Raw genomic sequence first — 26,808 nt, forward strand, 5'->3', positions numbered from 1 at the left:
AGTATGTACTGACATATTTAAGGGAGATGATCAATCTTACGGCCAGATTGCATGTCTAAAATAAGTTGTACACTAATTACACACTTTAATAGTTACATCTTTTGCCTTCAGAACTGCCTTAATTCGTGCCACAGATTCAACAAGTTGCTGGAAACAAAGATTTTGCTCAGTATTGCAAATGATAGCACCACATAGTTGCTGCAGATGTGCCATGATGTAAATCTCCCACTTCATCATATCCCAGAGGTGCTCTACTGCAGCGGTCCCCAACCCCCGGGCGTCGGACCGGTACCGGTCCGTGAGTCGTTTGGTACCGGGTCGTGAGAGTTGAGGCTCAGGTGTGAAATGTATGGTTTTCAGGGTTTTTATCGGTTTTCAGTGTTATTTTGTTATCGTTTTTATCGTTAACTCGGTTTTCCTGGGTCTTTTCACGTGTGTTATGAATAAATCTTCTTTTTTTCGGTACCGGTACTAGTTTTATTTTGTTGTATTTATCCGCGACACCTAAAGGCCGGTCCGTGAAAATATTGTCGGGCATAAACTGGTCCGTGGCGCAAAAAAGGCTGGGGACCGCTGCTCTACTGGATTGAAATCTGGTCACTTTAGAGGCCATTTGAGTACAATGAACTCAATTTTATATTAAGGAAATCCGTTTTAAATGATTTGTGACGTGGAATTTCATCCTGCTGCAAGCAGTTGTTGGAAGAAGTGCCCATTGTGGTTATAAAGGAATGGACATGGTCAGCAACAATAATCAGCGAGGCTGTGGTACTTAAACAATGATCATTTAGTACTTAGGGGGCAAGAATGTGTGCCAAGAAAATATCCAACACACCATTATACCACTGCCACCAACCTGAACCCCGCTTTCCATGTTATTTATGCCAAATTCTGACCCTACAATCCTAATATGGCTGCAGAGATTGAGCCTTGAACTTCAGCAGATCATCTTGACCATGTCTACATGCCTAAATGGAATGCTGCCATATGATTGGTTGATTAGATATTTGCTTTAACAAGCAGTTGAACAGGTGCACCCAATAAAATGGCCAGTAAGAACAGTGCTTAAATACTGGGAGCAGTGAAAGTAAAATATATTAGGCACTTTTCTTCTCTTGATAATTTTAAAGGGTTTTTTTGTAAATATATGATCAGAATACCAATTAGACTCCCTGCATGCGCACACAGAATGGCACGCTTTTCCCTTCAGCTGTGATGCGTAGAGCCGCTGTGATGTCTTTAGATGTTTAGAACTCTTTGAGTTTCAGAAAAAAATCTTCAGCTGTGCATAAGAGTATGTTAGTAAGAGTGTGTGTCTGTGTATCGAGTTCCTCCTCCTTTGATTTCACACCATAACTGCAGAGGCACCAAGCAGCTGGAATGAGACGTGCATGCTAAATAAGTACCCACCTATGATTCACCATAAAGCAGTAAATTCAGGAACAAAGCTCAAACTGCTCTCATGGGCACTATGAATAGCTCCTATTCCTCTAAGATGAAGGCAATACATATCCCTCCTTTCCAAGTTCTACACACACAAGCAGAGCTGTTTCTTGCCTTGGCGGGTAAGTGCAGGTCTAGTCATCACAGCAAAGGTTACTGTGCTATCAGTATTCCCAGCGGTGGCTATTGACTCTGGAGATGCATCTTCGTCCTTGGAGTTGATATCCTCCGGATGGAGAGTGTCTGTGGACTGCAGGGATACACACACACCAACACACACAGAGGTGTGTAGTTAGGTAGCTGTCTTTGCTTTGAGGAATAAGGAGTAAAACAATCCACAGAGCTTTTAGGGCACTTACAGCAATGCTTTCAGTGTCAGGAAAGTTCCCTCCATTCTTGTGTTCTGAGAGATCCAAACAGACAAGTTTGAAAAAACTGAAGCTCCATATACAATCACTCTTACATAGACATGTAATCATTTATGTAACCACAGATTTTTTTTAAAAAGTGGAATATAGAAAAATCTTCAGTTTGGGACCTAACCAAATGTTATGTTATGTCATATTGATAACAAGAATCAAATGAATGTGTCTTACCTTCCTGCTGTTGTATCTTGAGTCCCTCTTGAGCTTCAGTGTGCAGGTCTTCCAAGTACTGAGGCCTGCTGCCCTCAATGAAAACATTCTCCTGGTAGTGCTGCGAGGCTGTATAATGGACTGTCAACCTCTTCTGGTCTTCATTCACTTTGGGACCAGCTGTTGATATAATAAGAAAAAATAGTAAAGGTCAAATCTGCTTGGTATTCTATACCTTTAAATGCCTGAAATTCACCAAAAAGAATGGTCTTAATTTTGTAACGTGCACTGAAACCTCCAGGTATATTATAAAAAAGGACTTTTGCACTCCAAGCATGTCTTGCAACAACTGTGATGTCTACCCATCACTGTCCTGCTCAAGGGCACGGTCAATGGGATGGCACAGCTAACAACACAGGCACAAAACCACCGGTTTATGCCTGTTAGTGCAGGGGCTACACACTCACAGAACTGGAGTTATATCGAGTACCTACCAATTTGTTTTAGTGGAACATTTTGTTGTGGAACCCTATTGTGTGACAGAACCTTTATTCACACATATTTTAACATCAGAACTACGAATTTTGGCAACAGCATTGATCCAGAATTATTCAGAATTAAAACAATAGTGAGACATCAACTGTTTGCACTATCCCAATGAAAGCAATGGTGTTAGCATAAATACAGACATCAACTTGACTGAGAACTTGCTGCACTTCCACCTGATAAGAATGTGCGTTTATCTGCGCACCTTTAATGCAGCGCACTTATTAAATCTCCTCATCCAACTTTGGCGTGCAGACATCCCAGTCTGGCCAGGCCCTCGGCAGTAAACTATGGCCTGGCTAATCTCCTGCAGTATCTTGCTTCCTTGTAAACCCTGCAGGGATTACTGCCGATAATCTGTCCGCATGTAAGGATGCTGCAAGAAATCCTGCTGGCAGGACCTCCTGTGTGGGAACTGGACCGAGCTCGCTCTCTCCGCAGGACTGCTTTGCTCAACGTCAAAGGACAGCTAAGGAGCTGATCCCAGCTGACACTGGGTAAGAGGCACCCTGGACAGGTTGCCAGTCCATCACAAGGAAAACAAAAAGAGAGAAAAGCAACAATACAAACCTTTGGCTAACATAGAATCAACTGACCAAACATGCATGTCTTCGACATGTGGAATAAAATTGGGGCTTCCTGCCTTCTTGGTGTAAACCACAGTGATGGCAGCTACATCTAGGTTTCTGAACCACAAATTCATGAAAACCTGCACAACTGTGTATGAACTGGGAAGTCATTTCCATGGGAAATCAGTCATGCAAGTTTGCTAAAATCTTAGCTGAGCAAGGATCAGCGTGAGGTGATTTCCTTCCTTTATCGTTCCCAATTAGTCTGGACTACATTTAGTTTAGTCTATAAACTTCCACTTGACAACTGTGAGCATCTCATGACACACATATATAACACTGTAACCAGTAGCTACAAATAACCGAAGAAGCAGGCCTCCCTGATACTCTGCCAGACCCCTCCAGGAGGTTTAGGGATTTGGGCTGATTAATACGATTCCCCCCCAAAAAGTCAGTAAAGAGCTTTATCTCATTAGACAGGACCTCCAAATTACCTTCAACACTAATTCTTACACATCGGTGTGTCTGTGTTTGTGAACTGTTGAGATAGATGTCAGTGGAAATTAAAAACAGTACTTGCTTTGCAGGTATATTTAGTATGATAAAAAGCTTGGTTAAACAATCAATCACAGCAAAGTTAAAGAGATTTACTGCAGCCTCCACGTGAGCCGGCACTCACCCTTCTTCTTGAAGACGGACAGCAGAGAGTGGATGCTCTTCCTCAAGTAGACAACCATGCCTACACCAGCGCCATAACAAAACCCAAACTCAGAATGCCAGAGTAAAGCAAAACAGAGTCTAACAAGTCGTCCTTCTGTCAATTTGACCTGCGATTGAGATCCGCATGCCTCGACTGCAGAGCTCGACAGCAGTGATCGCAGGTGCTTCTGCAGAGAGTTGGAGGGACTTGGGAAGGACAAGCGCACAATGAGATCTGCTTTCAGCCCAGCTGCCTTATCCCCGAGTCTGATACCCTCCTCCCTTCCCCCGCTGCTCTCTCTCTCTCGTGTCTATTTTGCACACACAGGCTCCCTCCATTGCTATTCCCTCCCCATTGTCAAATGATGAACCCCTCCCGCCAGCAAGACGGCTGTCAAAGTTTGGCTTTCAGGAGGCGACCAGCCCCCACTTCACTCAGTATAGATAGACACGTGTGGAGCTTTGTGCACACACTCCACCAGTGCAAACCCAGTTAAAGCTTCCTTGTGTTAATTAAAACAAAGCTACCCATGAAAAATATTCCAATATAAGAGCTAATTTCTGCATATTCTACTGTAGACTCTACAGCTTGTACTGTAGGTTTCCATATTGACTATCACAAAAGCAAAAGCTAAAACTACCCGCTTGGTGACTGATATAATCTAAAGTTTTGAAGCTTCTACATCCCTACTGGAAGCCTTCAGCAGTATGCATGTGTCTGACACTGTGTCTCATTATCTAAGGGCTACGGGGGCTGCATTTGACAGTAAAGGTTGTGTCCTCATGCTGAAAAGCTACGCCGTTCCAGTGTTCTGTATGTTTTATTCTCTTATTTCTCCCTGCATCACTTTTTTCCCAGTACCCTCACTCCCCTGCCTGTCTCTGCCAATCTCGCCTCCTTTACATCTTTCTATAGTTCTTCCTTCTTCCTGCCTGCCCCCTTAGCCTTATATCTAACAAAGTCTAATTTGAGTTATAAATAGCTGACAGCGCCTCAGTTCATCATCTGTCTGCGGATGAGTTCCTGCTAATGTTTCCTGACAAACTGCAGAGGGTATGAAATATAACACGGCTTCAGGACAACTCAGTTAATGTGGATTTGGTTCCAAACAAACGATCAGTACTGCATCCTGGGATTGCTTTCCTGCTGGTGAAGATGCAGCACTTTGATTCTCTTGCCCCCTGAATGGGTGTTTTTCCCCAATAACAGGGTCACAGCAGGGGGCTACAGCTGGCCTGCACCAGCTGGAGGGTAGTAATGCAATTACCTTCAATCATTCACCTGCTATCCCTCCACATACAGGAATCCTGGCACTGGTAAAATAAAAGTGGAGCTTCTCCAGTAAAGAAATCTGCACCCCAGTGCCCCGGGGTCAGACTGCCCAGCCCGGGGTGCTGGCGATGGTTCAGCCTCAGTGTGGTGAGCTGAGGCTGGAATACACAGAGGCGTTCAGGAGCTTTAAACCTGGGAGCCGTGCCAGAGGATTAACTCTGTCACCAGATTAACCTGTCCATCTCCTCACCTTGCGCTCCCGCTCGCCTAACCTTTGTCATCTTGCCGTCTTACCCATTTATGCCATGTCACACTTTGCACCACATTTTTGCTCTGCATCTCATCTTCAAGTGTCTGGATGACATCACCCAGGCAACTAATTCAGTCTCATCACTGTCTAATCCATATTAATATCTTACCAATATGAGACAAGAGAGAGCTTACGGGCATATGAAAGGAGCTTTGTTGCAAGTTGCAAACGTTCCTTTTCTTCAGATATAAATCCCCTGCACACCCACTCCCCTCACCACAGACCTTTACTACATGCCAGTTTTGGGGGTCTCTGGCCCAACATATGCACCCTCCCCCCTGTTGTTAACTAAGACCCCTCATATCAATATTCATTAGAATGCCTAAAGAGACACCATCTGGTCCTGGTGGAGAGGGCAGAGGGGAGCGAGGGCCTTTGATTCAGTGCACACAACAAACCATTCCACTGCATAAGCTGAACAAACCAGAAAGTTGCAAAAGATGAAATAACGGACACTAAAGTCTTTCTAACTCAGGTTTACAAATCAGTTCAAGGTGTCAGTTCAAAAGATGGAAAAAAAGCCAAATATTTACTTGTAAAGTACTAAGTAGCCTACTTCCTTCAGCTCTTTTAAATCAACTGGTGTGCCTTTTAGGGGACAATCAGAGGTTGTTTTACAGCCTTGTCTTTGTGAGTCTAAAGATAATATCATAAATCACCAGTGCCAGACTGTTGGGCTTGTTTGCAGGTCAAATAGTCTGTGAAAGAATAATCAGAGCTCAGACAGCCAACAAAACCTGCTTGTTAAAAGGTCACAGGCACAAAAATACAACCCGTGCTTCATTAGCAACAGTCACATTTAAAATAATGATAATAACTTGGGATGTTATTTTCCTTTAGCCTTCTGATTTGCATCTTGTATCAGAGCTCCAGCCAGGTGTGCGATCTGCTGAAAAGGTAAAGTGTGTGGAGTTTGGAAGAAAAATGTCTATTTGTTTATTTGAACATGCCATTTTTTGAACTAATATATTTAAATTCAATGTTTTATGGTTTTTAAGATCTCTTCTCTCACTCATTTGTCATAATAAACCTTCCTATAGGGTTTTTATTTACAGATGTTTGACTGCTGATCAAATAAAACCACACATTCAAAGTTTCTCTGTGTAACCACGTGAAGCATTTTTCATGTGTCTTGATGCATGCTCAATCATTCAGGTAAGGAAATCCCAAAAAGTTAAATCAGCTTTTTTATGTATTTAACACAAAAAACATGAAAAAGTCTTAAATACATTTTCAAACAATTAATTAAATGTGTTATTTGTTAATTTAAATTGGAAATAAATAATATTAATCAGTGAGCAGCATTAGCTAGTGAGTAACACTAGCTAACATTAACTAGCAAGCAACACTAGCTAGCTTAGAAACAGTACTGACCACTAACATTAACAAACAATTTCAACACAAACTCTAAAGTGGCAGAAACACCGAATTACAATATGTCTTTAAATAATATTTAACTACTGATAACATTATCAAGGAAGGAAGCTAAGTTGGGCAGATAGCTGCTACATTAGCAGCTTTGTTTAGTGATGTAACAACTGATTATTTAAGAGGAAAACAATTATTAGTTCTAGTCCTGGCCAATATTATTTTCTTTTTTATCCTAGAAGTGCACAAGGCTTTCAAACTACACAGGGTTTTAGGTCAGGAACAAAATAAATAATAAATACTGACTCCTTCAATTCCCAAACTATCATTAGAGCCTCTATTTTCATAGATATTGTGTGTAAAGTCTATAATCTGAGCAGATAGATTAGCCCTAATCACAATTAAATGAAATGCATGTGTATTACAACTGTAGCACATCTTTAAATCCAAACTAATGAGATTAATTAACCCCACTCTTTATCCAAAGTTGCCTGTTTGTAATAAAAAAATCACTTCAAATATGAAAACAAACAAAACAGACAATAAATTATTAAAAATTCGAAACTGACCTACTTTACAAGCTGCAAGCATAACAATGTTACTATACACAGCTACCTTATCTCTCAGAGCAGCACACAGACATAAGCGTTTTATGGTTTCTGGTAAACATGTAACACACCCATATAACGTCTTGCTCCACTAGAGAGTGCTATATCAGCTCTGATTCTGCTTGGACTGCAAGTATGAGACTGCAAAAAAAGCAGGTCATTCGATGAGGATGTTTACAGCAGATACACATGGCCACTTTGTATTGATAGTGGCAAAAGAAAAGCAGCTGAATATAAAATATGACTCCCAGTGAGCTGACCAAGCCCAACCATGGATGCTAACACACACAGAAATAAACACACTTGGTGGAAAATTTTATACCTTCATAGTGGTTCATCACACATCCTCGACTCACCCTCTCATTTGCTGCACACTGCAGAAATGAGGAGAAGAGAACAACATAGAGAAAAAGGGAGAGACTAAAAAGTGATAGCTGTATTGCTTTTGTCACAAACTCAAAATCCGTATCAGGTGAGCACATGGGCCACTGGACCATAATGAGGTACAGGGTTTCCACTTCATGCCTGGCTGGGTTTCAAAACTGCTTTTGTTTATTACTGGGTGTATGGTTCACTACATTAACACTGGGCTCATTAGGAAAAAAAGAGGGGGGACAGGTGACAGTGGCATGTAGAAGTAATGTTTTCCACTGGTTGTGTGTGGCTTTACAAGGCACTTTACATTGTAACGTTAAGACTTTACAATATTAGAAAAATAATCCCAGCAATCAGAGGACCCCCTATGAGCAAGCACTTGGTGACAGTGGGAAGGAAAAAATCCTTTTTAACAGGAAGAAACCTCCTGCAGGACCAGGCTCAATGTACACCCAAGTAAGTGCTTTTAGCCAAAAATCAGATTTGAGTCTCTAAATGCTTTCTTTCAGGCAGTTTTTTGCACTCATGGCTCTGTATGATGTCAGCACAGAAGCCCCACCCACTTTCTGTTTAACAAAAAGTAACCAGTTAGAAGACAGCTAGCTCAAAGGGCGGAGCAATGGAGTTAAAAATGGATTGTTTTAGACAGTGGATGAACTAAGGAGCTCCAAGTCCAGTCCAGGATAAATAATGATGACTCTGCACTACGAATGATACAAAGCTACGCTAGCAGAGAACAACAACAAGAACACGAGGCTCAAAATGATCATGATAGGCTCCCTTTGAGTTACAGATACAAAACATTCATTTTTCAGCAGTAGATTGTAGCAGAGATAATCAAGCTGGAGTAAACAGCGCTTTCGTTGGAGTCTATTTTCAGTCAGATTAATATACGTTTGCTGAAGTAGTAAATATTTACAGCAGCACAGTGGTGTGTGACTTAAACTACATAGAGCCCAGCATCCAGCCACTGCAAACACGTGGATCTGTACTTTTTCAATAAATAGTCTGTGGACAAAAACTGAAGTCTATACCACAGAGTAACACAATCAAGACTTTAGATGACACCTGCCTTGTCTTATGATTCAGCGTTTAGTGATTATCAGCAGATAGAAAGTGTAAGGTTTGCAGTCGATTGAGTCTTCCAAGGTTGATCTTTCCATCCCTGTACACACGGCAAATGAAGCTGCCACAGTACAGGAAGAGAGGGTTAAAGTGTGACCAGCAATAAACCTCCAATCACCCCAACACAGGAGCACACACACACAGGTGTCATTATTCAAGCTGTGCGCTACACTCCTGATTTGTATTCAGTGGTTGTTGTGGTGGACTTGAGTTATGAGCTTCCCTCAGTTCTTAGTTGTGCAGTATTTACCAGGGCGAAGGAAAGATGAAGGCTAGCCCGACAGCCCTCACACACATATCTATTGGAATATTTCATGTATGTTGTGATAATGTGTCTGGAAACATTGCATTGTAGTATTGTGCTCATTTATTACTTTCTTTATCTGATTACCTTTGACATTCAGAGAGTACGAAAAAAAATGCAAACAGACAAAAATGAAAACCTGTACTAAAAAAATCATGGAGATGGTGTGAAGATGACAGCAGAAGAAAGAAAATAGGACTAAAAGAGGGTGGAGAGGGGCGGAGGAAATGGGAAGAGGGCAGGAGGATACGGAGAGGACATAAATCACCGTGTACGGTAAATGTCGCTATCCATGAATCACCTGCATTTCTGATTTCCTTTGGGTGGGAAACAGAGGTGGTGAGCTGAAGAGGGAACATGATAGGAAGACAGTGGGTTGAATAGATGTGGTGAGGAGGATGAGGAGGGCAAAAGAAACCCTGAAGCAAGGATCTGAAGAATTGTGATCAAAATTGTGTCATTGAAAAAGTATGACAGTTTCTAGATCACTTAACTACAGATTATTTGGTTAAGCACAAACATCAATAATGAGGCCAGTTTTTATGCCAGGCAGGCAAAAACTCCCAATCTGTCAGCATCACTGGTGACTCAGAGATATGAGATAGGTAGTTTAACGACTACCTTACAGAAAAGCATTTTTACAACCAGGTACAACAATGATTTAACTCTCTATGAAGAAGAGGTGGGTGATTTTTTTTCTGTAACATTTGGATTTTGCTAACGCTAAAAGCTAGCATGTGTACCAACACAGGCAGCACTTACTGATAGCTAGGTTTGCTAGCTATCAGCTAGGTTTGCTAGCTATCATTATTTTGGTGATGTTGGTACCTATTCGAGCATTTTTAAAGGAATTATCTGATAGATAATGGCTTGTTGTGTGGTTCTGCCTGCCATAGAAGTTTGGATTTTGGTTTTTGTACGTGAAATTCTAGTGATTTATTAGTCTGTAAGTTAGTGCTAATTGGTAGGTATCTATGTCTGTGTTGATCTTATGGCAGTTTATGGTTGGAGGTTGCTAACCAGTCTCGATGGGATTAGCTGGTAACTTTACACTTAACCAAACTTAATCAAATACGGATAACTTGAACTACAACCAGTGATCATTGCTGGAAAGACTCTAATGCTGGTGCTTCAAAATACAAAGTCCATAGTGTGCTACTGTTCAGCCAGTGCACGTCAAGATTTTAGTTGGTAAATAGGTTTTATGTACAAAACACAATTTCACTCATAGTTGAAATATTGTAGTGAAGGTTTAGTGAGTGCCAGTAATTGAATATTTCCAGGTGTTTTCCCAGCACTGATCACTTAACAAATTAGGACTCAGGAGCCAACAATACACAAAAAAACATGTAATAAAGGTGAGATCTCAAACAAATACTAATACAGGTTCTGAAATGTAAAATGGGTTCATTCAGACCCTCTCTGCACTTAGCTTAAGCACAATTAAATTAACACGATGCCTTGTTAGCTCATGTGTCATCTTAACCCACCAGTGCCTATTTACCGGAGATAAATCCTGTATTTGTTGTACTTCCTAATCCCGACCTGAAGCAGGTGTAAACCTCAGCCGAGGTGATTGGACTCAGGACCCTCTGTGGGGTACACAAACACAGAGCCAAACTTAGCAGCCTCACCAGCTGCTGTGCTTAAAAATAGAAAGCGTCACTCTTTTTGTAATTATCCCTCTTTCCCCCCTCTGTCTCTTCTCTGTCTCTCTTAACCAGATAAGGGGATTGTGCATATATTTCTTGAAGGAGTCGTGAGCTGTTTGTGCTGCCTGTCGCTTCCATTTAAAAGCTCTTTGTGAGTCAGACTGAAAGTTCTGTAAACACATATGGATGTCTCACAGTAGAGTCACAGTTGACCCGCTATTTGCCACATTCATCTACAAACTCCAAACAAGATAATAAATCTATCTCGTTCCAACCGGTGTGTGGGAGGGAGTGCAGGGGTACCCCGGACTCCTGCAGAGCAACGCGGGCCTCCAGAGAAATCTGCCATGGGAGAAGACAAAAGGGTGCAAGTGTAAAGCATACTGCAAAAATAATGCCCAGTGTGCAGTCACAGAGGTGGATGCCAATGGACCGACAAAACCACAACTGCGCAGAAGCTAAAACCTTGGAAAATTCTTCAGCTGTTGGAAGTGGCATCTCACATTTTTGTTTGGATCAACATTCAGTTCATGTTGATCTAAACATAAAGCGAGAGTTTTGTGTGTTGTGAAACCCAGTTTTTACTTCTAATGTACCTGAAAGAAACAGCTGGATATGAAAACGGAAACAGGTGAGGCAGATTGTTTGAGCCCATACACCTGTAATGGTGAGGAGTCAGGACTCATCTCTGAGCACGACTGGATCATCATTTTTCAGTGTGAGGGTTTACTGTTGTGAATGGGTGCATTTTAACCCAAAGCATGACCTTTTCCTGACACTAACCAAGCAATTGTTAATGCCTAAACCTACCCAAATGCAGCAAAGTACAGTAAAATGTGATTGCAAATGAAATAGATCAGCAAAAATACAAAACAAAAAAGTAAAACCAAGTGCACAAAGGTCCAAATCTGCAGGCTTTGCCCTAAGACACCAGAAATCCATTTGAGTGGTAAACTTAACCCGCTATCCACCTTTAGGGGGCAGTCCACCATCTTCCTGCACGATGGTATGGCCACAGATACGCAGGTTTCTAATGCATAATTCTTTTCTTTTTACTTTATCTGAATTCATAAGCTTTACAAAGAAAACTGATTTTTGTCACAGCCCGTGCTTCATGTTCATGCTTATCTTTTTCCTCGGAACGTTCCTAAAATTCGCTTGCAAAAGGAAAGCTCACAGGATAACGTGACCGCTGTCTCAGATAAGGATCCAGCCTGAAATTTCACAATAAAACTTCAGCCGAGATAAAGAGCAAACTGCTTGACGTTTAGCAGCTGTTCAAACTCCCAACCTCTTCGACCTTTTTTCTCAATGACAGCAATGCCACAAAATGTAAATGTCAAACTCTGGCTTGACTCATCGGTTGACAAAAACTATGTCTGCACTTCTTTTCTTTTTTTCCTATTTAACCAAAATGCCATTTCTATCATTTTAGGCACTTATTTTCCTCGAGAAGTTAAAGGAGTTCTTTTTCTTCACAACAATCACCCCTTGTTTTTCTCCTCTACATGGATCATCAGTCTGTTATGATGGATAAATGCATGAGAGTTAGCCAGTAGCTGCTGTGAGAGAGGCTGTCAAAGCTGTGGAAAGTGTCATAGCCGTGTTTCAAGTCCACTTGTGGAATATGCCAAGGCATTGTGGTATACTTTATATAAACTTGTGTGTATTGCCACCATCAAATGTGAAAAGCAGAGTTTAAATGGAGCAAAAAATAAATAAATAAGCTGACATCCTGCACAGAGGGCTGCGAGGTGCAACAAGAGGGCGGACGTCTTCATTTAAGTGCACGTCATCTGAATCACACCGTTCGCATTAGGCTTGAACAGACGCAGTCTGTTTTCAGTGTACACTACAACACACATGTGATAAACACGCACGTAAATGTACCAGCAGTGAAAGCTTAGAGTGTGTGTGAGAGAAAGACATGCAGAGAATGAGTCTAGCATGTGTCTACTAACTTCTGCGAGTGACTTCTAGCCACTGAGAACAACAGCTCATTCTGCTAGCTGTGAGCCTTCATTAAAGTCTTAGAAACACTCTCTCTTGCTCATCACTCTTCCTCTGCGAAATCCCATTATGCACGGCCGATGAGCTAAGCCTCCCTTTCGTAAACAAGTCAGAACCGCTCGGACTGAATCTGCCTGAAAACACTTTTAAATGTGTGTGAAAAGGCGTTTGAGTAAACCTGCTGCCAAATGTTGGAGTAGAAAAAGAGGCTGAAGTTGGCACCGGCTCGCCGCCTTCTGCTTTGGTGTATAACGCCTGTGCCTGCGTGAATCCAAGGTCTCCTGGCCCGGGGCATTTCTAGGATTTATTTATTTTTTAATTGGGCGACCAGACGGGGGAAAATTTGATCAAAAACATGAAGACTGGATTGGTTGTGAATGAAATAAATTTAATTGTGAACATCCATCCTGCCGCCATGAACTTGCAATAAGGCAGCTTTACTGAACCCCGAGAGCTGAGCATGAAGCGATGGTGCTCACAAAAATGCTCGCATTTTAGTTACAACCGCAAATAATTCTTTTTTATTTTACCAAGTGTTGGAAGTAAAGAATGATGCCTCACACATCTTGTTTAAGTGGACAAATTTGCAAAGTGAAGGAGGCTAATAAATAACAATAAAGAATAAGCCAGTGCTTCAGCTCACTGTAAGGTATCTTCCTCTCTCTTGTGCTCACGTTTATTAAAATGATCAACATAGGGATATTGTCGGGGGGGGGGGGGCAAGTGCCTCCTGCCGGTCCCCCCTTGGTGGCGGCCCTGCTGGCAGCTGCCAGTGCTTCCCATCAGCCTGCTAGTAGGTGCAAGTTTATGGTGTAAATTTGAAAATCCTTCACAAGTTATCACATTCAAAGATCTTCAGAAAACTTGACCTCTGACCTTGACTTTGACTTCAAGGTCACTCAGATTTGAAGTTGTCTGAGATTTTTTGTAGATGCTTCTGTGGTATGAATTTCAAAATCCTACGTTGTTCTGAAGTTATCCTCATTCTCAAGTTATTTTCATTCACAAACTTGAGAGACCTCACCGCTCACCCGTCCGCCAACACGTCCATTTACAGCCGAGGGGTAAAAACAGTAAATTGTTTATCCTGACATTCTGTATATGTGGCACAGCACGGGAAAAGAGATGCATGCAGATGCAGGATCCCAACTCTCCACAATAAACAGCCAAGAAATGACACAATCACAAACAACTGTCCTTTCTAAAATTTCCAGTGTTTTTCACTGTTTGCAAATATCTCTCAAAACCATGCCTGAAAAATTGTAGTTTACTGGCAATTTCTGATGGATAAATTAAAAACAAACAGCTCACTTCTGTTCAAAATCCTCATTCAGTAAAACTCTCAGTTATCAGGGGGAAACCGACACACTCACTGCAGCCACACACACACCACAAATTAGCCAATGTACTCGCTCTTATTGAGACTGGCAACTTTTGATGATGCCGTGTGATAACCAGTTCTTGTAAACCTTGTTATGTTTTTATCAAAGGCTTAATCATTTTTCCTTGTTGCTACAAATGAATGTTTATCTATTTGCATCATAGGCAAACCACAATAAATCAAAGACTGGACACAGTTTGACATCTTCAAGTTCAAAATTCATAGAAAATACACAGAAACAGATGAATGACATCTGACTTTTTGCATATCAATGTAGTAGTTTTCACATGCTGTCTCACATTTGTCCAACATCAGCAACATTTATATTATCAATGCTTGCCCACACTAAATTGGTTAAGGAGAAGAAATTGAAGTTTGTTTGAGCTGCTGGTGAAATTTTCTTGATGCTTTTGCAAAATAACTCCAAGTTTCTATGTTAGTCCTCTAACTCTGGACAGAACATCCATCAGCAGCAATTGTAGCAGCTTACAAACCAGATTTATTTTATCTACATAAGAGGACAAATCTATATGAAAGAGCCCCTTTCACGGATGATTAACTTGAATTAAAGCCACTGTGGTGAAGTTGAAAATTCATCTACTGGCTCGGCAGGACCGGCTTTAATGAAACTGTCGCAAGCTTTGAATTAAAGATCGGACACAGTGATGTCAGAAAGCGAGGCTTAATGAAAGCATTAAAGGTGAGTTTGTTCTTAATTTAAAAAGGTGATCATTAAACCATCAATTCTACAATCACGTCTGAAGCAGAAACACGGACCTCTGAGTTACGATGTCTCTCGCACAAACACACTGGGTTGCATTTGACTGTGCAGATGAAGACGCTTTGACTGAATTTATGTTTTAATGCATGAACTCTTTCTGCACTGGAGACAGAGGGATCACTCAGCTGCACTGAAGCTACAAGATTTTTAGCAACCCGATGGATTGTTACTCAGAATATACGAAAAAATCCAGAGATGCAGCTCTAACCAACAATGTCAACACTGCTTTTCCTCATAACACATTGAAAGCATTGCCCTTTCTCCAAATGAAAACAACATTAATTACTCATTAATACATTACATTAATCACCACTCGTTGTTGGAATAATTGCCATTTGGCACACTCGGTGTAGATACAGTGAAGCATAAGCATTTGTTCGATGTTGTGTTTTTGGGCCGCGTGAAACACGACGCCGGTGCTGAGCAAGTTTTTGAAAAAAAAAAAACACCCAACAACAACAAACAGTCAGACGCTGCCTCAGGAAACTGTGTTATTTCAACTCACTTTTGCAGGTTAGACAATTATGAGAAAACTAAAACGGGCCCTAAGCAGCGAAGAACTGCAGAGCCGTGTGAAAACTCTCTGTGGGGTTGTTACTGCCGGGGCTCCTTAAGTAGAGCAATGCTAGCACGGCTGAAATGACGGCATTTAAGAGCCAATTTTGTGTCCCCCTTCTGGCAGTGAGTGTTATTGCATCAGTAATGTGCCATCCTTTACTGGAAGTAGTAGTTATGAATCTCATGAATTAGGACTGTATCTAAGGACACGTGAAACGTTATTAATGCAATGTGCAAAAATTGTGTTTAGTTTTTCTTCAACATCTTGTGATTTTTCTTCTCTGCTACAAGCTCTGATGTTACCCTCGTTATTCAACTCGCTGCTTCAGAGAGAGTGTGACATGTCACCACAAGACAGGATTTTCAACTGTGATATACATCAGCTCTAGCCAGTGTTGATACTAATATCAGGAAGATCATCAATCAGTTAGCAATGACTTGAATGTGCCTCGACTTCATGTAAGATTTCGAGATGATCTTCCCCTAAAACTAACTGCAGTGGTCATTATTTGTGTAGGGTATTGTCAGGACCTACAGCTGTATTTTACAGAGAGCTAGCAGCCCGGAGAATGAGCGAGTGCATAGAAAATGTGTGCTTGTCTCCCTTTACAGAGAACACTGGTATAAATAGTGTCTTTCAACTCCAGCCAAACAGTTTTACTGCAAAAACTTAACCAAACAGTGATACAAATCAAAACCAACTGCACTTCCTCTCTCTTTTTGCATGCAAAGCATTTGCAAACTGGTTCTATATCAGTTAGCATGCCTGCTTCAAACTATTCTGGAAATGGCATCTAGGGCTGGAAATGTCAGACTTGCCACAATTGTATGTTGCCGAAACTGTCCCTTCCTCCAGGGCGAGAAAACAAACGTTTCTGCCGTTATAGAGCATGGGAGGACGGGCTAAAGGAAGGAGGTAATGATCCGCTTTCATCACTTTTGTGACACTTTGTGCAACAAGTTAAAACATGATGTTACAGGTGGGAAGCTGCGCTGCTAAAATGGGCAGACACTACAAGGAGGTAATACCTGTGAGAAAATCCTCGGTCCTCACAGGAAGGAGGAGAACAGCGATGACACACGGGGGCTTGTCTGTCTCTGCAAACTGTACTGACGTGCAGACACAAAGTTGTAGGTGGAGAGGAAAGAGATTTAAGAATGGCAATATCAGCTTGTTTCTCCCTGTTGTTTTGTCTCATAAGGTGGGAAACGTAGCTTCTGAGAGAGCAGGAAAGAAACCGAAAGGAAGCGAATAGATGTGAACTATAAATATAACCTGATGTGTGTAACTTAGCTGCATGTAAAGCAGAGGAGATGCACACAGAAGCATCAGCGCAATGTAACCGATCAGTGCTGAAGGATCAGATGGGGCGAAGGATAGAGGAGGGATAGATAGCGGAGATGAAGAGTCATCTAGTCTTTATCCAACTGTGTGTTGCTAAGCTCCCCTGCAGGGAGTCCATGACTTTGACAGTGGCGCACAGTAAATGAGATCTTCAAAGGAGGACCAGGAAGAAAGCGTCTTAGCCCCGCTTACAGAAATCAAAAGGCTTAGGCAAGCCTTACCCGGCTGGATAATGGAATATGGAATATCACAACCCGCACAAGACAGTTGTAATAAGAATGGGAGGGAAATGTACTGGCAGCCTTAGTCACGAATTTATACAATGTGTTCCTCTCTTCTTCTGTCCCAATTATATCCTCTACCAGCATAACCTTCTTTCTATTCTCCCACCCTAATTTTGTCATCCGCGTTCTTTCACTTCTCTGTCCTTTATCATCCACAACACCATGTTCTTTTCCCGTTTTGCTCAGTCCAGGGTAAATATCTGTCCTTTTGAATGCTAAGATAAATAACTTGCCAAGAGTCCAAGGTTAAGAAGATAACCAAACAGAGAGGAGTGAAAGTAGAACTAAGATTCAGAGGAGTGGTGTGGTTCAAGGATATGTACTGATATCTGAAATTTACAGTAATACCAGTTTGTTCCATGTGTTATTTGACACCTCATCCTAGTGAGGATGAACTCAGACTTCCCTGTGATAAAAGCCAGCTGTGAGGTTCTCCCAGCACAGTGGACAGTTATTAGAAAGTAATATGAAACATCTGCAAGCCCATCAGCAGTCAGTGTGTGTGTTTGTGTGTGTGTATAATTTAACCTAATCCACTGTAGCCACTGCCCTACAGTTGACATCAGTGGATGTACAGTGGATGTGCCATAAATCTGCTACAACGGCTGTCTTGTAATATGTTCTGTCAGGGTTGATAATGCCAAGAAAAAAATAATTGAATTACTTAATAACAAAGACTGTATTTAAATGATGGGAGTGAAAAAAGAAACCAAAGCTAAAGTGCCTCAAACCAACATGGTGTATTTTGGTCCTCTGGTTGCAAAAAGAAATCCAGTGGAAAGAACACTACATTTATTTTGTAAATTATAATTCCTGTTAAAACCAACAAGTCAGGTAGAGCAAGGTATGACTTAGGGTGCATGATTGACTAGTCACTACCCTGTGACTTTGCAGTATACCTCCCATTCTCAGGTCAAGACTTCACCTTGAGATTTTACTAACCAGTATACGATGCAGTGGTGGCTACATCCTCAGTTTCACACTCCTGGGCAGTGTTGTGTGTGTTTGTCCCTCATGTTCAGTTCCTCTACCAGAGGCCTGGAGACTGTGGGTTCTGAACAGCATCTTAGTTGTAACTAGGACTGCACTCTTCAGGATGGCGTCCTGGAATCTGCTGGTGCCAGTTTACAGCCACTAACACTCCTGCTACCACTGGGACCACTTTGGACTCTACTTTGCACCTGTGCTCCAGCTGTTCCAGCCTCGGGTACTCTATTCTTCAATATATGCTGTCCCAACATGGATCTTACATCCTGCTACTATTTGTTGGACTGTCTCCAGGAAAGCTTTACAAAGTCTGTACCTGTAACCTCTCGGATGTTATAGATCCTGTCCCTGTGGATCTGGTGCTTTCTTGAAGCAACTTTATCTGTTGATAGTACAAAGGGCTTGTTCTTTCATGACGTTACTCTTCCTGTTCCTCATCACCATCTGTCTTCAGCTGCCTGAGGCCCTCTTGTAGGTGCTTTTGAGGAGTTTTGGTGTCCTGACATCAGTGACATCTATGTCCTCCTGTGGCCAGCTTATCATTCCAGCAGAGTAATCTGATGACCAGTATGGCATTTGTATTGATAACTCAAATCTTATTACCACCCTTCAGCTTGCTAGTACTTGGAGCTGTCCTGTAAGTCTGCTATTCTGCCTTCTGGTAACTCCGCCCCTTCAGTCTGGATCACCTTCCCTCCCTTTGCAACCATTCAGCCACACCTTTCCAGCCTCAGTGACATCCTTATGTCCTTGCTGCAGATCCCGGTGAGGTGGATCAGTGAATCGATGCCTTGTATGTTCCTGGTGTACAGCTTGATGTCATCCATATACAGGAGGTGGCTGATGGTCACTCGACTCGTGAATCTATATCCAGTTTTAGTAATGAGCTGGCTCAAGGGGTTGAGGGCTGTGCAGAACAGTGCATATATATTTATCTTGTGCCATGACAAAGCATTTGCCCCCTTCCTGATTGGGTGTTGCTATTCACAGTTAATTTAACAGTATGAGGCAATTACTGTCCCACAGGCCCAGGCAGATTTGGATAGCTTTTTTTCCTTTAATAAATGAACTCATCATTTACAAATTACATTTTGTATTTATTTGGATTATTTAATTTATCTAATATTAGATTTTTTGACAATCTGAAACATGTAAGTGTGAAAAATAAGCAAAAATCTAAGAACTCAGGATAGGGGCAAATGCTTTTTCCCACATTATGTAGTCTGAGATGTTTAACAGAGTTTGACTAGCCTTGGGAACCATCACACATTCCAGTTGATGACCTTGATCAAAAATACAGAACAAGTGAGGTGGTGTAGGTGTGACATCCAGTCGTTTCTCACTCTGTCGGGTGCCAAAATCCCAGATATAAAGCTCTCAGGTGTTAGATGAAAGCGAGGCAGGGCTCTGGTTTGGAACGTACCCAGAACCACAGAGACGGAAAAATAGTTAACCAAGTTCATCTTCTGTGTGTTTCCCTTTTACAACTACAACACAGAGCTCAACAGTATGTGATACAATACTTGATTCCCTTTCTCTCTCTCTAAGCTGTTTTATTTTGCCTCTTTGTGTTGCAAAGGGCAGCTACAATCACCCCAGAAGCCTCATTTTGACTTGCTCTTGAAAATTGTGGGTTTGTGTGCCGGATGAGTGCTCATGCATAAGTAAATCAGCAGGAATGTAGGAATGCATTCACAGTCTTTCTGAATAAACCCCCCATGAATGAGAACAGGAGAACAGAAGACGATCACCACGCACGCTCGCAAGGACACTGACCACCCTGAGCGCAGACGTGTATGCGAGCAGTAAACCACACAGTTTGTTCAAATTTTTAAAAGCAACAAGCATGAAGACACTTTGGTTTGTTGAGAGTGGGATGTCTACAAGACTGTGAGCCAGCTGCCTTCATAAAGTGTTTTTTTTGTTTCTGATCTTACAAGGTCAGCATTGACAATTTAATCTCCCCATAATGAAAAAGACAGGCTCCAAAAGCAACTCCATCCCCCATAGACACCCATGTTAAACAGCACTAAAAAAAACATGTTTACAGTCTGAAAAAATAAATAAATAAACATATTGGTGACTAAATTGTGGAGCCAGACACCAGTCAGTGATGTCACAGTGGCTGTGTCCATCTTTTATATACAGTCTATGAAGGAGACCCAGGCTTAGTCAAAATAAAACCACGTGTGCATTTGTAACCTAACAACCTCAGATCTACTTTGTTCTTAACTTTAAAAGAAAAATACAGACACAGAGAAGAAGACAGGCTAAAGTGACCAGATTTTATCAGTCACCATTACAAACAGCAGAATAAAAATAGGACTGAAGAAAGCATGAAACACAAAGCCACTCCAGAGGAATAAAAAAAAGATTATGTCATGGCGCCCTGGTGGAAAAACAAATCTCAGTAGCAGAGCGCTATCTGACTATCTATCTGTTTGTGTCAGGGCTGAACCTGTTTGTCGGGGTTTTTTTTCCTTTTTTTGCTTCGGGGACAGTTAACAGAGACAGTGATCAGCGTGGGACAGGCCAAGCTCTATTTTCCACAGCAGGTATAGTGGTCAGACAGTCATAAAATAATCCCCACTCTCAGCCACAAGATAACACACACACTGAGGGTGGTTCAGGATGGATGGAAGGGTGGGGTAGAGGAGCAGCGAGGAACAAAAAGAGTAAAGTTAGCGCTAAATTAAAACGCTCTGTTAACTTGATCATTTGTCAGCAGGAAAAGAAATCTCCACAACACAAATACACAACTTTACCCACACACAGCCCTCCTGTGCACACTTGTGCAATAAGCAGGAACCCTTGCAGCTGACTAAGGTGAAGTCAGCATGGGAATATTCACCCTGCACATAAAAAGCTTACTGTGGGAACTAATTTGCACAACCTCGCCTGAGTAGCCACAACTACAAGTCAGCTTCATCTCTGCTCAAACTCCTCCTTCAGTTTTAAAACGACAAAAAGCACATGACAAAACCTTACCTGTTGTCAGTTTGTCCGCGTGTCCAAACAGCCAGACGCTTTTAGGTTTCTCCCTATTGGGACTCAGGCATGAGGATGGAGAGGAAGATGAGCTTTTTTCTGTCTTCTTCTTCTTCTGGATACCGTTTCCCATTTTTTTCTTTTTTTCTGAGAGAGGGGGGCAGTCCTCTGGCCCCTAGAGTGGGTCTACCATGTTCTCCTCCTCTGACGTTACATCTGTGTCCTTACTCTTAGATCCTTTCCGCTCCAACATGAGCATACACTCTGAGTCAAAGTCAATAAAGCTCAAATCATTCCTGCTGATTCAGTCCTGCTAACACACACACACACACATGCCACAGTGTGGACTATCTTTGCTAAAGACCCACTGACACCATTCCTGTGCGACAAACAAAAAAAAAAGCTCCATAAATCATAAATGTCCACTCAAATCTGCTGTTCTCCACTGCTAGTCAAGCACAGCCACTGAAGACACACTCAGCACTGACAAGCTTCAGTTTGTGGGAGTGTACGTATGTATGCGTGGAATCGTGTGTGTGTGTGTGTGTGCCCCTCCCACTGTGATCGCTGTGCTCCAAAGCAGAGGATTCACACAAGCACCACATTAGACTTATTTCCATCATTTCGAGCCTCACATACAAACAGAAACCAAAAGCTGCCCGATGACAAGGGTGGTCTGTAGCATTTACTGCCTGGGAATGAGTAACACAGATACAAATACTGAAATAAAGGAAAGAGTGTGGGCTTAGAACAGCATATGGATGCTTAATAATTCAGCCGATCTTGACAGGTGAAGATATTCTGTCTGGCACTCTTTGAAATTCCCCTTCATCCCCCCCCCCACACACAAACACAAACACAAACCGAATATAAAAACTATAGTCAGAGGATCAAAGCTTGTTTTGATATGAGATCACTCCGACTACGCTTAGAGGAAATACAAATGCTGAGCCAGACAGATGAGTTACAGAAATAGGGATAATGGGGAATTCTGGGGAAACTAAATCACTTGTGTCGAGTCCAATCTTTTCCTATAACATCCTCTTCCTCGTTCCCTGTGCTCCCTTTCCCTCTGGCTCCTCCCACCTCCCCGTCTAACCCTAAAAATGAACACTGAGTGATGATTTGGCAGGTTATGTGTCTTGGAGTGATGATGTCATGACCTCTGCTGTCACCAGATAGGAATGACACCATTCCCAGAGCCTGTGGATCGATTGGAGTCGTTCAGAAGGAGGTCAGAGAGGAAGGCGTGTGGAAAGAAAGAGATGGTGATGATGATCACCACCATCACCACGTAGCACGGTGCTCCTATCAGGTGAAAATGAGATTCCGGTGAAGAAAAAATGCGCACTTCTCATGAGCGAAGCCCTGTTCATGCACAGCCCTCCAGCCCTTGCTCCTTCTGATGTATAGAGAAGAAGATAAAAAAAGGCTCCAATAAAAGAAAAAAGCAGATTTACTGTCAGGGGGAGGGGAGGGGAGCGTGGATGGGGAGAGCTGCTGGGCAAAGAATTTACAATCCCTTCTTTTTCTACTAGAGGAATCGATTTGGCTCTGAGGAGCAGGAGGACTTACTGGAAATTTCCAAATATGAGATATGAATGCTCATGCTATATGTGTGTTAGATTGTGCCTGCATACAGAGGAAGGATAAAGGAGAGAAGTGCGCTCATGATATCAGCAAGCTTCCTGTTGCAGAGTGTAAAACGATCTTCACTAAAACACTCAGAACGATGTGCTGCCTCCTAATGCATCCCCAACACAACCACACCCAGTGCATCTGTGCTGGTAGAGTACACTGAGCTCCTCGTCTCATCCCTCATAAAACTATGAGATCTCACTCAGTTCACGCACGGGGGTGATGCTCTGTAACATGCCGTCACCTGTGAGCAGCAAAGCATAGTGGCAAACGTGCCCTAGATACATTTCAATATGAGCGTGATGAAAGCGTGTTTCAGAGTCAGGAGACAGTTGAGGATCTGACAGTTGAAGGGAACTGAAAAAAGAGAAACACGCAAAGGGGAGTCGATATGCGTGCATGTGCGTGCACGTGCGCATGCGTACATTAAAGGACATTTGTGTAGAGGAATGCAGTTGTCACGGAGACCATCACTAGAGTCTCAAAACAGGACGAAGGAATCTCTCTTTAAATGTTACTGTTTACACTTTTATTGGTGTGTGTGTGTGTGTGTGTGTGTGTGTGTGTGTGCATATCTGTCCCATCAAAAGCGCCCTGCAGACAGCATCTGTTTAAAGAAGTTGCAAATTAAAAGCCTCCTCGTCGTGATACGTTGTTGCGCTGTATGACCTTGATCCTATCTCTTCACCGTGGCACGAGTATTTAGAGTTAAATCCTCACGCTCAATAAATCTGCCTACATCAGCTCAGCACTTCCATCTTGTGGCAATGCTCTGCTATCACTATTTAAACCCCTGAGGACAAACAACGCTGGTGTTGCAAAAGCACTCTGTCATTAACATTCAGCTGCAGAGCTGCAGACTAGCGAAGGTGACAGTTTCAGGTATGATCCTGAAGTTCCCGTCTAAACGGTGACATCTGCTGACTAGAAAAGCAGGTGCAACTGAAGTTTTTTTCTTTGGCATTGAGCTGATGTCATGAGGACATTGCTCAAGAGTTCCCAACCAGTTACTTGGGAAAGCTGTTAAGCAGCAGTTCGTGGATGTCCCTGGGTGAAATCGTTGTAAAGAAGGTGCTGCATGAAAGACTCCTGATTGTTTTGGTTGCTAGCAGATTGCCACGGTTGCCTCTACTTTTTCATGTTTGTCTTCAAACACTTGCTAACTACTAGCCAAGTAGTAGCAAAACTTGAAAAAGGGGGACACAAAGTTTGTGCAGCACTTTTCACTGTTATACTACAGCTTGGAGAGTTTTTCTTTAATTTTGTTGACAAGTCTGCCACTTCCTTTCAAAGTACAACTGCAACAATATGCTGGTGTTAGCAGTATCAGGGAGGTTTTTGCCAACTGGTTGGGAAATGCATGTTTTTCCGTTGTAACTCCCTATCTCTACCGTCTTCTCCAAATATGTCCAGCTTAGAAGATAGAAAACCGGATGGCAAGTGCCAAAATGCAAAACTCAAGCTTATGGGCAAGTGACGTAAGAAAGATCTCTATTCCCGCGTCAGCCTGCATTCCTGCAGTCATCAATCTGGTCTATTCTCAGCCTCTATTCTGTGTGTTTTAAGTCTCAGCTCTCTTCTGCCATTCTGCCTTTTACATTGATTGGAATGACTTGCCTCACTTCATTCTGGTCACCTAGAGATCCTCATTCAAATCTACACCTGCCTCATCTCCACCCCTACTAGTGTCTAGACTTGGTGGCGTTCTGACGGGACAAGCAAGGCAAGCAGTGCTCCCGTGTCAAATCTAAAAATAGACAGAATCTGAAACTTATCAAAGTAAAGCGATCTCTCTCCTTTCATCTCAGACATCACTGTCATAAAGCTCCTCGCCTGCTAGTTATTGTGTGCATGGAGCCTTGAGCTGCGCTTACCTAACAAAGACGTAACAAATTGCATGGATGACGCAAAGTGCAGCAGATCAACAAAGAGAAATGGAAACACTGTAATTTACAAGAACTGCAAATGCGTTATGGGATTTTAAGCAAACGTTCATATGCAGTGGAGACGCAACGTGAGACTGGTTCGTTCAGTCCCTCCTGTGGCCACACAAGGCTGGCTTCAAAAGCGAGTCACTCCCCATCACCTCCCTTGTCTCAACCATGCATCCAACTGTACAGCAGAAAAAATGATGTTTGCAACGGATTTCTACACTTAATTTACTCCTTTGAGAAAACAAATAATTTTTAATAAGTTGACATTTTTTTAAGGCTTTAATGTCCTGGTGGCTTTGAGCTTGATCTGTTTATAGTATTAACTGCACAGCAAGCTACTTTTTTTTGCCTAATAATTCCATTAAGAACGCTTCAAAGGGTATTTTATTTACATGTCAGCAGACATCTGTCTGATTCACCTATGCAGTTTACGTATGTACCTTGGCTATCAAGCTAGCTAGCATCAGCTGATAACCTCTTAACCAAATATGGCCAAACAACAAGACTGTGGCAACCTTGAAGCCAGACGCAAGGCTTCAAGATGTTCATCCACAAACCAGTGCTTACATTCATGTTTACTGTCATGATGCAATATTCTTCTACACTTAATTTACTCATTTGAGAAAACAAGTAGCTTCTAATAAGTTGAAAATTTTAAGGCTTTAATGTCATGGTTGCTAACTTTAACAATGAAGCATGGGATGCAGAGAGTTAACCTTAGCAAAAACAAGCCACACTCTGAAAGCCAACAGGCAGCCAGCATAGCAAGCTGAGTAGTTAGCATGTCTTAGTCAAAGTCACTGTGAAAAAGAACTAACCCCACAGTGTATTTCCAGATGAAGTGTTGTCAAGCACAAGTGCCAATGTGGGATAGCACAACCTGACAACACTCCTAAAAACTGCAGCCTGGTAAATATCTAAGCTTGAACCACAAGAGGCTGGCAGCAGCTTAGATTAGCTTAGATTAGAAACAAACATTGGTGACATTAGGTGTATCTGTTACAACACATTACATAACTGGAACCACACACACACACACACACACACACACACACACATACACATATTCTTGAGGGTAAATCAGTCGTATTTCCCTGTATATACAGACGCCCACTCCCTTAGTCCCACAGTGATGTCTTCCAGCTGCTTCCCCACCACATCAAACACACTCCATGTCCTATAAAACAACCATTACCTTTTATTCCATAAACATAACCCCTGCAAACACATCGGGTAATGATCACAAGTAATTTTAGGAACCTCTTCCTACGTACATATAAATGCATTGATGTGACCTGCATGGGAATTCACAATCAATGTGAACCTCCCAAAAAAATACGAGGTACGCTTCACCTTAACCGCGACCTGAAAATGCTTAATGTTTCACGACAACATCACCCTATTATTGCTGCCACAGCAACGCGTTCCTCACAATGTCGCTGCCTAGGAGACGTTTACCTCAGCGACATGGCTTTAGGTCTGTGGTGATGGATGAGGTATCGGCTTACCCAGGTGAAATTACCACACACTCATCAAAGTGTGTGCGCATAGGTGATGAATGATGTTCGAGGGGGGACGCAGTGGGGATGCATTAAACTTTCACACCCTCTCGTTGCCCGACACTCACTGCCTTCATCGTGTCAAACTGCATTAAGCCAGCCCTGAGTTGTGGCCTGTAATAAAGCGTGGGCTGTATACAATGTTCTCAATGTAATGAGATGTTTGCTCTTCTATTACCCTGCTAGGTCTGTAATCTACAGCCCAGTTTGTGAATCTACACACCCTGACTGCGTTCTGTGATGTGGCAGCCGAACACGCACATATAAACCCGTAGCAGATCCAGAAACTCAAGTACTGAGTGGGATCCACTGCAAGCACATTTACAAGGCCACATGGAAAAAAAAGGAAAGAAAAAGAAAAAGGAAAGGCTCACACGGGGCTGTACACATGCAGAAAACAATGACTGCACACACAGACGCACACGTGTGGAATCCCGGGGATTGCGCAAAATGACCTCACTGCACAAAAAGCCAGCAACCAAAGATGGGCTGTGCT

General features: G+C 42.3%; 1 protein-coding gene across 4 annotated transcripts in view; it reads right to left on the reverse strand.

Annotated features, from left to right (window-relative positions):
* The window catches only part of kiaa1522 (KIAA1522 ortholog), a 39,929-nt gene that overhangs the window by 6,828 nt on the left and 6,293 nt on the right, over positions 1-26,808 (reverse strand). For 3 of the 4 annotated variants that reach the window (XM_039605768.1, XM_031740155.2, XM_039605770.1), the window contains 3 exons: positions 2,040-2,198; positions 1,803-1,846; positions 1,558-1,693 (listed from right to left, as the gene is read on the reverse strand). In XM_039605768.1, coding sequence (XP_039461702.1) covers positions 1,558-1,693; positions 1,803-1,846; positions 2,040-2,198 — 339 coding nt within the window. Of the gene's footprint in view, positions 1-1,557; positions 1,694-1,802; positions 1,847-2,039; positions 2,199-21,181; positions 21,673-26,808 lie in introns of those variants that run through there. The other variant, XM_039605771.1, reaches the window with a different exon arrangement.

Source organism: Oreochromis aureus, linkage group 22, assembly GCF_013358895.1.
Source record: "Oreochromis aureus strain Israel breed Guangdong linkage group 22, ZZ_aureus, whole genome shotgun sequence".
NCBI classification, from domain to species: Eukaryota; Metazoa; Chordata; class Actinopteri; order Cichliformes; family Cichlidae; genus Oreochromis; species Oreochromis aureus.